Here is a 12,329-nt window from a genome sequence, read left to right on the forward strand (position 1 = left end):
TGGAATAAGACAATATTTTTTGAAAAAGCCCTTCTTTTAGTGAGAAACGGTATTTCCAGATCATAGTCTGGACACTAAGGATGCTCATTGCTACAGGGTTGGTCATTATTTCTAGCTGCTTTGAGTGTACAGTTAGTTCATATTGACACTTTGAATTCAGATTAGAGAATACCAAGACTTTAATTTAACCTTTTGTTATTATATCTTTATCTCTTTTTTTTTCCATACCCACAATTTTGGTCTTCATTGATAAAAGTGATATTAGAATTAAAAGATTCCATAATAACTTATTTGTTTTAAAACATTACACCCAGCAGTCTCAGGATAAAAATACCAATCCATCTACCAATATGAATACTGAAAACAAACAAAAAAAATGCACATGCTTTCTCTATTCTCTCCCAAATTTTTAATAGTTGTACAAAATCCACATTGTCAGAGTATATACTTAATACTCTTAATACTTAATATATTCTCCCCTTTCATGTGGCCTCAGGACAGGTAACTCTGTAGCTAATTCTCACCATCCATTCTTATGTGTAGGCATTTTGGTTTTTTGAAGCTCATTCTGTACCAGATTACTGGGCTCACATTTTCTTTCCTTCAGTATCTTAAATACAATACTTCATTTTTCTACTGGTATAAATCGCTGTTAAAATCTAATGATAATCTAAATTCCCCTTATAAGTCGTGTGATCTGTTTTTCTAAATGCTCAAAGGACTTCTTTTCTTTTTCTTTAAAATACAATAAATTTGCTAGAATTTATCTTCAGGTAGTCAGACTGTCTGGCTAACTATTGTCAGATATGCAGTTCAGTATGTAATTTTTTATTATTATTTCAGGGAAGTTTTCTGGAATTACAATTTTTTGCATCTATTCTGTTCCCTTGCTTTTGTTTTCTTCTTTAGGGTCTTCTATTATCCATAGACAGTTGACCCTTGGACAACATGGGTTTGAACTGTGTAGAGCCACTTATATAGGGATATTTTTCCCCCATAAATACAATACAGTGCTGTAAGTGTATTTTCTCTTCCTTACCATTTTCTTAATAACACTTTCTTTTCTCGAGCTTACTTGATTGTAAGAATACAGCTCATAATACATATCACATATAAAATATGTGTTAATTGGCTGTTTATATTATGGGCAAGGCTTCTGGTCAACAGTAGACTATTCGTAGTTAAGTTATGGGTGAGACAAAAGTTATACATGTATTTTTGACTGGCACGGAGGTGGGGGGGCGGGAGTAGGGGTTAGCACCCTTAACCCCTGCATCATTCAAGAGTCAACTTTATTTCACCTTTTATCTATCTTCAGTATTTATCACTTTCCCTAAAATCCTGTTTTACAAATCCCTTTCTTTTTGATTAAAAAATTTCCTTTTCTTTTCTTTTTACCTTCTGGTTCTCCTAAGGCATTATCTGTTGTTTTTGTTTCATCTTGTGTCTCTTCCGTTTTAGCCTTTATTTCTCAAAGTTTTTTAAAAAAAACATGGACTCTGAGAAACAAACTGAGGGTTCTAGAGGGGAGGGGGTGGGGGGATGGGTTAGCCCGGTGATGGGTATTAAAGAGGGAACGTTCTGCATGGAGCACTGGGTGTTATACGCAAACAATGAATCATGGAACACTACATCAAAAACTAATGATATAATGTATGGTGATTAACATAACATAATAAAATTAAATTAAAAAATAAATAAAAACATGTTTTTCCTTAATTCTGTATCTCATTATATTTTTAAAAAGTCAATTTTGAACATTTCCATTTTTCAGGTTATGAAAATAATCATCCATAGCACTCAATTACCAAAAAAATAATAAAAATACACTTATTAATACATATTTTTCATATTTCAAGGTAAAAAATTCTATTCAGTAACTACTTACAAATCTTAATTGATCAGCAGCTTCAGTGGGTTTGTTTTTTTTAAAGATTTTATTTATTTATTTGTCAGAGAGAAAGAGAGAGAGAGAGCACACAAGCAGGGGGAGCGGCAGGCAGAGGGAGAAGCAGTCTCCCCACTGAGCAAGGAGCCTGATGTGGGACTTGATCCCAGGACCCTGGGATCATGACCTGAGCTGAAGGCAGACACTTAACTGACTGAGCCACCCAGGTATCCCTTCAGAAGTGGGTTTGCTGAACAAGCTTTCAATAATAATTTCCTCATTGTTTTTAAAAGTGACTTACTTCTTTTATCCCAGTATTTATAAATTTTGAATTCTATAGGCTCTGTGTAGATCCAGAGCACATAAGATCTACAGATTGTTTATTTATTCATTCATTCTTCAAACATTTTGCCAGGCCCTGTGCCAGGACATAGGAAGCAAAAATTAATAAAAACCATTTTTGCTCTCCAAGAACTTAAACAGGAAAAACTGAGCAAGTAACCAGTGATTATAATAGAATGTAATAGGTGTTTTGATAAAGCTGTTTTAGTATCAAAGGAACACATAGAAATTTGAGTAATGGGGCCAGGGCAGGAAGTGGGAAAACCAATAGGTGGGGGATCAATGGAGATACAGACATTTGCAAAATAATAACACTGCACTTTACAGTGGAAATTTCCCATACTCTTACACATTCACTATGTCATATGAAACACAACCCTGTGGTTCTGTTGTCTACACTTTATATATGTAGAAACTCTGCTTCAGAAGAAAAGTTGACTGTCCAAGATCTTATGGTTGATAGTTTGCTCTGTTGGCACATTAAACCATTTTATTTTTATTTTTTTAAAAGATTTTATTTATTTATTTGAGAGAGAGAGAGAGTGTGTGTGCACAAGTGGGGGGAGGGGCAGAGGAAGAAAGAGAGGGACAAGCAGACTCCCCACTGAATGCGGAGTCATGTCAGAGACATGGGGCTCAATCATCTGCTTAACTGACTGAGCCACCCAGGTGCCCCTAAACCGTTTTAGAAAGAATGGATGAATACTACTTTCTGCATATGATAATACTTAAACAGTATTAATCATTGATAGGATAAATTCATCAGTGTATCAGAGAAGACACACATGACTAGTACAATAACAGTTCAAGGTCAAATGGATTTTTCTAAAATCAATTGACCAATAATATATATCTCTGTCTATTCTACAAGTCAGTGCAATTAAATATCATTAACACTAGCTGCACCCTCTCATCCTGTCCCTTCCCCTGTCTAGCATCCACTGATAAGTTACCACTCTCCCAAACAGGGAGCCTTTCATTACTGGCTTTGCATTTCCCCCTCTTTTTTTTTGTTTTACATGAGATTAAAGGAAAGAAAAGAATAAAATGGTTTTTTTCCCCATTTTTGCAACTGCATGGTTACTTTTCAGAAAATAAGAAGGAACACTAAAATGCCTTAAATCATTTAAAATTTAACATTATTAGTGACAATCGTTAATCCCATAATTGCTCCTGCCTTTTTCCATTTTTTTTTTAAGGTAAGTCCCTAAGGCAAAGACATTACCATAAGGGAATTATTTAGTTTAACATAAAAAAAAATTGGAAGAAAAATGTAAATTGTTTTCATTTTAGTTTAACAGTTAGATATGTGCTTAGGGATTGAGTATTATTTGTCCCTTCTGAGGGGACAAATTTGGCTTCTGGTCATGCCTTAGATTGCTGATTCAAGTACAGACATAACCTGCAGCATCAGTGGAACTTAAAGACAGAGTGAATCATAACATTTTATCTTACAATGTCACTATCTTTTAGCTCTTAACAATGCTAAAGCAGTCCGGTATCTCTTCTATTGGACAAAGGTGTTATTTTCAGAGAAAGAGGTATCTGCACTAGTGCAACATTTATTCATAAGATTGCGGGCAAATTTTCAGAAAAAAAATTAACTTAATATGAAAGACATCAGGGCCAACTAGAAACAGCACTTGTTAATATATGAGTCTGAAGACAAGTGTAACTATTAACTTATGGACTCCATCAATGATTTGAAAGACTTTTGAGCTTTCCAAAAATTTCTGAATTATAAACTACTGCACCCAGCTTTTTACTAATTGGAAATAGATCACTGCCTATTTTCTTGGACATCAGTGGTAATTGCTGCCTGTAGAATTTGCTGGAGTTTGCAAAGCTGAACTTCAAATTCTATAACATCTGCCACAAATTCAGTAATCCTGTGTAATAATGCAATGAGAAAACACAACATATGACCATCATATTAGCAGCTGTATTATAGGAAATTATAGCATAAAATTAGGAAATGATGTATGATATTAATACCTCTATATCTAAAAATAGAGTATATTTCTGTGCATAGTCTAACTAGTGCTCTTCATTATAATACTTGTGGTTTCATGTATTTGCTATATTGTGTCTGGGCCCCTGCACAATACTTCCTTCCTCGTAAGAGTTCTCCTCTTTATTCAGCTCCTTCATCTGGCTAATTGACTAAGCCTTTAAGACTAGGATTAAAAATAATTTCCTCTTGGAAATTCCTAAATTCCTCTACTTTGTCCTTTTGATCACATGTATGCAGTGGCTACAAAAACTTCTGGCACATGAGAGTTCTCAATACAACCTTATTAAATAAATGAAAGGCTAGGTGCCCTTTCCCCAATAGCACCTTGGGCTCACCTATGTCAAGTAACATTTGCTCTACATTCGAATAACTTGTGTATCTGTCTTCTTAAGGTAAACTTTTATGGTAAGAGATGAGTTCTTGTTCACCTCTTTGTCCCCACACCTCGTGTAGTATGTGGAATGCAATAGGTGCTTAATACATACTTGTGGAATAAATAATGGGTGAAGTTTATGAGTCCCTGGGGTTTAGACATGCCTTGGCCATTCCTATCAAACTCCCTTTCTCCTACATATTCTTAAGAGGGTGCTGTGTTAGGATTATTGTTTAATTTCATTTGAAAAGGTGGGAAGAAAGAGCATTCTGGTGAAAGTAGGGTTCTCATGAAACTTTCTTTGGAAGAAATTCATACCAGAGCCCTCAGACATAAAATGTTTGCAAATAAATATATTCTATGTGAAAGTGCAAGTCCATATGCATTTTATCTAAGGATTTGTAAGAGGTGAAATAGAAAATACTGATTTAAATAAGAGAAGCATGGGATCGTGAAAAATGGTGTTGGATTTCAGGAGAATGTGGGCCTAGTCCAAGCTCTGTCTCTAGTATATTCTGTCTCACTAAGAGTATTTTCTTAAATGGAAAATAACTAGGGGAGCGACAAGAGCCTTCATCTCTAACAGCCGTAATCCCATGCCAAATGGTAAGCCGTAATCATACCAGTTTTCTTTTATTTTCTCTCTCTGAGTTTTTGCATTTGGATAATTTTGATTTACTTCTGGATGATTATCAAAATATTATGTTGTTGAATGACTTGATACTTAAAATGCCAGTTCTTTAAAATTTAGACTAGGATGACGTAAATTGACAACTGTGTGCTTTGAAAGGGATTTTATTTCATTAGCGCCCCCAGCAGGGGAAGGAGCGAAGGTCAGCATCAGCATTTCAGCAGTCCCGCCTTGGAAATGGGGAACCTGCGACTCGACATATTGAATGGAGCCTCCTGATAGGAGCCATCTACTCCCACTCTAAGAATTAGAGATCCCGCATCTTGTTCTTTGTTTTGTGCACTTGGCCCTGTGCCAAATTTGTAATCCTCTCTGCAAAGTGTTTCCTCTGTATTTTCCTCCCAGATTGTTTTTACTTCATGCTCCTCATTCATCAGTGCCACCCAGGTCATTGATTTCTGAATGGCAGTTAGAGCCCAACTCCAGTCTATGTGGCCTTTGAAACAAATGGTGTTGTGTGGGTTTCTCCTTTTCTGTGGTGCGGATATTGAAAAGTAGCTGGCACTGTGGGAAGAAGCAAGCCTGTCAAGAAGCCATATAGTGTACACAGTGCTTTGGTTATATCTGACCATCAAGAAAGCCCTCAGTCGTTACCAGGTCTTAGCATAAGACTGTAAGTGTCCAGACAAATTGGGAAAACCCTTGCACTCTAGCTCCAAGGAAACAAATAGCCCTCTTCAGTGAGTACCCAGGGGCTGCTCTGCAGGACCCCACTGTGAGCCCTCAGATGTTCAGAAGTCAGCCAGGCAGGCCTCCGACGCTGGCCCCTCCAGAAAGCAGATCCGTACCAGCGAGCCATTTGCCACCTTGTCTTCTAACCCCTAGCAACTCACGTGAAGTGGGGGGCAAGGGAGGCCATTAGTACACAAAAGACTGGTTCTGTCACAGGGAAGAGCCAAACCAGAAGAGCCCACAGCATTCTTTCCAGACTAATTGTCCAAATAAAGGGAGATAGTATAGCAAGTTCAACTAGAAAAAGCAGTTTATCTGAAGAAAATTTCCAGCCTTCTCCATATGCTTTGAGTTAAATTCCTCCCAGTTTGGAGGTTTTATACGGATTTGATTTTTCCTAATAGTTTATATTTTAGTTTAAGTAAATATAACTGTCCTATCTCTTTGACTGTCTTATCTATTGAAAAGCCCACAAGCTTGGAAGCATTTGGAAATATTTAAACTATAGCATACGAATTTTTCACCAGTGGAAACCATAATTTGGAAAAAATATTTTATATCTGTGATTTCTAAGCGTTAAGGGAAACCAGCACTTTATTTCTGGCTTAATTTTTGGTTTGAAATGAGCGTGCTTTTTTATCAACCCTCTCAAAGTGCTTTGGAGTATACATCACAATTTTTTAAAAATAAAGTACATTTAATTTTTTTTTAATGTTTTAAACTTTTCATTTTAGTGAGATAGAGGAATGTCAGAGTTGAATCCGGTCCCAGGGGAGCTTTGCCTATACCTAGCCACTTGAAGTTAAGCACTTCCCTAAGCCCCTCTGGATTTAAGGTCTTTATATATCAGATTGGTTTGAGGATGTCTTGCCTTCAAGTTGTAGTGAAAAACCAATCAAATGAGATAATATATGGAGGGTTTTTGAAATGTGAAAAAGGAATGTCCTTGAAAAATTAGGAACAAATGTAAGCTTTATTCACACTTATTTAGTTATCTTTTAAACACACATGTTCTCCTAGAATTTATCATTTCATGGTATCTCAGAATTTATTTCCAAATGTCTCTGACCACGTAGTATAAAAATATAACTTATTCAAACTAACGAGTTGTTTGACAATTTTGACCACTAATGTTTAGATGAATTTGGGATATATGTTTAATTTCATATTAAATTTCTATGAATTAAATCTCAATGATTACTAGTGCACAGTGAAAGTCTAGTGAAAAATGCAAATAATGGAGAATTTACTAATAACGTACAAGCGAGGTGAGAAAGACTTCATATAAACATTGGGAAAAGGACAGGCTAATGATCTGTACTCTCCCCATAAAATATTTTTAAGTCCATATGTTAGATCTTCATACAGATTTATAGAATACCGAATGAGTGACTTTTTTCTTAATTTAACTTTAAGAACATATTTATATATATTTTTTTAATAATTTTTTAAGATTTCATTTTTTTTAAAGATTTTATTTATTTATTTGAGAGAGAGAGAATGAGAGAGAGCGAGTATTTATAAACCTAGTAACAGAAAATTTTATGCATCTCCTTTAGCATTCTGTCCTAAGATTTAGTTAACTATTCTTTTTTTTTAAATTTTTTTTGAAATATTTTATTTATTTTTGACAGAGAGAGAGTGTCCAAGCAGGGGAAGCAGCAGGCAGAGGGAGAGTGAGAAGTAGGCTCCCTGCTCAGCAGGGAGCCCGATGTGGGGCTTGATCCCAGGACCCTGGGGTCATGACCTGAGCTGAAGGTGATGCTTAACTGTCTGAGCCACCCAGGAGCCCCTTAGTTAACTATTCTAAGTAGTTATTCATTTATGTGACTTAAAATCCACTTAAGAGAAATACTGTTGCCTTGAAAAAATTATTTTCTTCAGAGGAGAAAGTTGCCAAACTGACCATCCCATAAATATCAACTGTGATGGTGGGAGAACAGTAAGGATTTGGTGTTGTTCCCAGGTTTCACTACTCTCCATGATTCATCTTCCATTGTTCTTTCTTTCTCCTTCCTCTGACTTTTTCAACTTCTCTTCCTCTTTGCCTCTAGGGAGAAGCCTCCAGTGGAGGACAGTCACTGAAAAACTACATGGAAGAAGTGAGTTTTAAGGTAGCCTTGTAACATAGTCTGAAATCAGATATAGGATGAATATTCACTTGGGCTTTCACCGTCCACTGTAGGGTTTCCAGTCTGTACCCATTCACTGGTTATGCCCACAAAAACAAGATAATAAATAATATGTTATCAAAATGTTTTTTGTTCCTCGTTGATAGAGGCATACCTTATAACAACTCAGTCATCCTGAAAATGAAGGCGAAATTGCACAAACCTAGGGCTATTTATTTTCACTCACAAACATTTGTTGATATCCCAATAAATGAGAAACATGTGCACAAAATAATAAGACATGATCATTGCTCTTATGGAAAGAACAATCTGTACCAAATTGGCTTTCATTCATGTGATAAATGTTCATCAAGGACATTACTTGTGCAGGCCATTAAGCAAAATGCTGTCTTGACAAATAAAATATATGGTAGATTTTTGTTGGAAAACCGTTTAGACGTCTGGATTTATTTTGGAGATATTCAAGGGTGCTCTGTGTCACAGGATGTGTCTTTGGACTGTCTGCAAATGGTATTTGGGAACTCGCAGATAAATCTGTGGATAGAATCCATAAGACTTGATCTGAAGCCAAACCACAGTGGTCACTAAATTAGCTATCTGAATCTGTTGTAGGTGAAGGGAGCTGGGAAATAGTTTGGTGATGATGTCATGGAAGTACCAGATACTTGGTTTGAATATTGCTCCTCAGAAAGATAGAATCTCGTTCTCTAAACATTTCCTTCTTGCATGCATGCATCCATTCAAAACCCAGTTTGAGGGGTGCCTGGGTGGCTCAGTCGTTCAGCATCTGCCTTCGGCTCAGGTCATGATCCCAGGGTCCTGGGATCGAGCCCCGCATCGGGCTCCCTGCTCAGCGGGAAGCCTGCTTCTCCCTCTTCCACTCCGCCTGCTTGTGTTCCCTCTCTAGCTGTATCTCTCTCTGTCAAACAAATAAATAAAATCTTTAAAAAACAAAAACAAAACCCAGTTTGAGTGGCCTACTGAATGTGCCACTGAAAATTTATTCAGAACGGTGTACCCATGCTTAAACTCACAGTTGCTTCCAGATACCACCTAGAAAGGAAAATCAGAGTGCCTAGCACCCCTTTAAGTCTCTAACATCTTCAGTTTGCATGTTTGGAGGTGGTTGAAGTTTTGCCAAAGGCACATGGAGAAGAGATAACGAAAGGAAATAACCAGGTTGATTGTCTGGGTTCAGGTTAGAAAAATCAAAATATATGGTGTAAAAAAATTGGAGGGTTAGAGCACCAACTTTAAATTTCAGTTTAATGAATTTGATGCAGAGATTGAGTAGAATACATTAAAGCAATTAATGTTGCCAAAGGGAGGCAGACACTGTTTTCAATGTGTACGCCAGCAGAATTTCTCTAGGATTCTGTGGTCGCTGACGCGCTTGGCTCAGCATTCCTCTGCACGGAGCCAGATGCAGGGCTCGAACTCAGGACCCTGCGATCATGACCTGAGCAGAAGGCAGACCCTTAACCAACTGAGCCACCCAGGCACCCCGGAACTTTTAAAATAAATCTTATTTTAAATTTGTAGTTCTTATCCAGGAAAAAGATCCTTATTTTCTCCGTTATTATGAATGTGCAATCTAAACATACATGTTTTACACAATTGTGAATGCTTAATGTGAGAACAGGGGTAAGAATTTGTGCCTTTGCATTCGAGGTTCTGGCAGGGCATTGCTCCTCAATGTGGTCCTCTGATAAGCAACAGGGACAACACCTAGGGGCTTGGAAGAAATGCAAAATCACACCAGATCCAGAGAATCAAAATCTGTATTCTAACAAGATGCCTGTGTAATTCAAAGTACCCTGAAGTTCGAGAAGCACTGCCCTAAAGTGTTCTTTCAATGTTATTTCTAGAGAGTAACTACATATATCATGAAAAACCCCCAATTTTTATAATACAGGTAAAGAGGAAAATTCTGTTAATAAATTTGAGTTTTATTTATTCATTTACTCTCAAGAACAAAAGTTTTGGTTGATTAGGGGTATAAAATCTCTCTAGCTTGTGAGATTCATCACTGACTTTCAGTTTAAAATTACAAGTATGTGCGAACTGCCCATAAACATTTTTGGGGGGTTCAGTATCACATAGGGTTTTTATCTAATATTGCTTGATATTTAGATTTTAGCTCTTTTTTTAAACCAACAAATGATCATTCTTTACAATAAAACTATAAATATGACCTTAATTAGTGAACTATTAACTCATTACTAGTTGGATTCTTTTTGTAGACATTAATCCATTTGGTCTTTAGGAAATATATACTCAAATTCTTCTCCACTGAGAACATGTTGAGAGTGTGAGCCATAAAATGATAGTTGCTTTTTTTTCCCACTTGTGCTTTTATTTCACTTTTGCTCTCTTTCTGCATGTTAGTTAAATCAGCAAACAATAAGGAACAATATTTATAAATGTTAGAAGCATTGAAGTTAAAACTGTGCTAGCAAACATTTGCTTTTATTTAGTATACACTAAAACTCAAATAAACCATAGTGTTTACATTTTTAATATATTTAACATTTCTTGTTAAAGTTTGGGCAACTCTTTGCAGATCAAAGTCTGGATTTTTTTTTTAATTCAGTCTTATAATTAGACAGAATTATAACCACATGACATTAGACAATATTGTTTAGACCTAAATTGAAACTAGAGACATCAGAGTCTCCTCTACAAAAGCTAAAATGGAATTTTCATTCTATATTTTCTGGTTTTTAATGTATTATTTTTCTAGAATAGGATTTGCATTTTTTTTAAAGATTTTATTTATTTATTTGAGAGAGAGAGTGAGAGAGCACGAGTGGGGTGAGGGGCAAAGGGAGAAGCAGACTCCCTGCTAAGCAGCGAGCCCAATGCGGGGCTTGATCCCGGGATCCTGGGATCATGACCTGAGCCGAAGGCAGACACTTAACTGATCGAGCCACCCAGGCGCCCCAGAATAGGATTTGTATTTTTGACCAAATAAAAGATGAGATATTTTATAATAGTCTACTTTTACTAATCTTCAAAATCATTCTTACAGTTAAATTTTTTATTTTTTTATTTTTATTTTTTTTAAGATTTTATGTATTTGACAGGAGAGAGCACAAGCAGGGGGAGCAGCAGAGGTAGAGGGAGAAGCCGGCTCCCCGCTGGGCAGGGAGCCTGATGTGGGGCTCGATCCCAAGACCCTGGGACCATGACCTGAGCTGAAGGCAGACGCTTAACCATCTGAGCCACCCAGGCGCCCCTACAGTTAAATTTTTTAAAAGAAAGTATGTGTTCTTCACTTGAAAGACATTTGATAACTCAGGTAGGCATTATAATTTCATATTGCAGAGATTTCAGTTTTGAAATAATACTAACATTTATTCAAAAAACACATATAATTTGAAGGAACTTCTCAAAATCAAGTACCTCCAGAGCTTGCTTGTCACACCTTTTGTAGAGAAGCTAATCCATTTAACATATCACATTTTCTAGATGAATAATTGGAAAGCAGCACACCACACTGGCTAAAAATCCCCTCATCATGAGAAATTTATTAATTTAAATATGTATTTATCAGAAAAGTATCGTCAACTTCAATGGTTGAGAAGCTATAAAGAACTAAAGACTCAACTTAATGATTTTTTGAAACTTTCTAAAGAGCAATTTAGAGCAGTTCCCCAAAACTTGAGGAAGTTAGCTGGTGAAAGCTGGAGGCAACATACACGGGAGTGTGAACTAACTCAAGGTGTCAAGAGGCAGCTTCGCAATCTCTAAGGGTGTCAGACAGGAAGAAAAGCATGCTAAGTGGGCAGGCCTTTTCCAAATCTGTTGAGGTGGGTTTTGCCAGCTGTACCATCTGAACGGGAAAAGGGATCGATTCTATGCAACAAAATATCTTCAAACCACTTCTCATGCCAGTCTTGGCCCGTCTTGTTTCTCCTGTGTTGTATTATTTGTGTGATCACGACTGTCGTGAAGTTCCTCCCAACTCTACTTCTGTGGAAAGTGCAGGACATCGTCCTATAATAAATAAGGCATGATCAACTTTTTTATCATGCACAGGGATTTACTTTTCAAAAATTGATGTTACTATTTAATTATATGGTTTTATTCACTTAAGAAACAAGGAAACAAGGAACTTTGTCAAGAAAACCCTGTTTTGTCTTTGACATTCCTCAAGAACTAATACATGATGTTGGGGCGCCTGGGTGGCTCAGTTGGTTAAGCAACTGCCTTCG

At 36.6% G+C, this 12,329-nt stretch overlaps 1 protein-coding gene across 1 annotated transcript in view; it reads left to right on the forward strand.

Annotated features, from left to right (window-relative positions):
- Positions 1-12,329, forward strand: part of CUNH8orf34 (chromosome unknown C8orf34 homolog) — a 373,414-nt gene that overhangs the window by 330,807 nt on the left and 30,278 nt on the right. The window contains 1 exon segment of the mRNA XM_032421931.1: positions 8,035-8,082. Coding sequence (XP_032277822.1) covers positions 8,035-8,082 — 48 coding nt within the window.

Source organism: Phoca vitulina, unplaced genomic scaffold (assembly GCF_004348235.1).
Source record: "Phoca vitulina isolate PV1807 unplaced genomic scaffold, GSC_HSeal_1.0 scaffold25, whole genome shotgun sequence".
In the NCBI taxonomy this organism is placed as follows: Eukaryota; Metazoa; Chordata; class Mammalia; order Carnivora; family Phocidae; genus Phoca; species Phoca vitulina.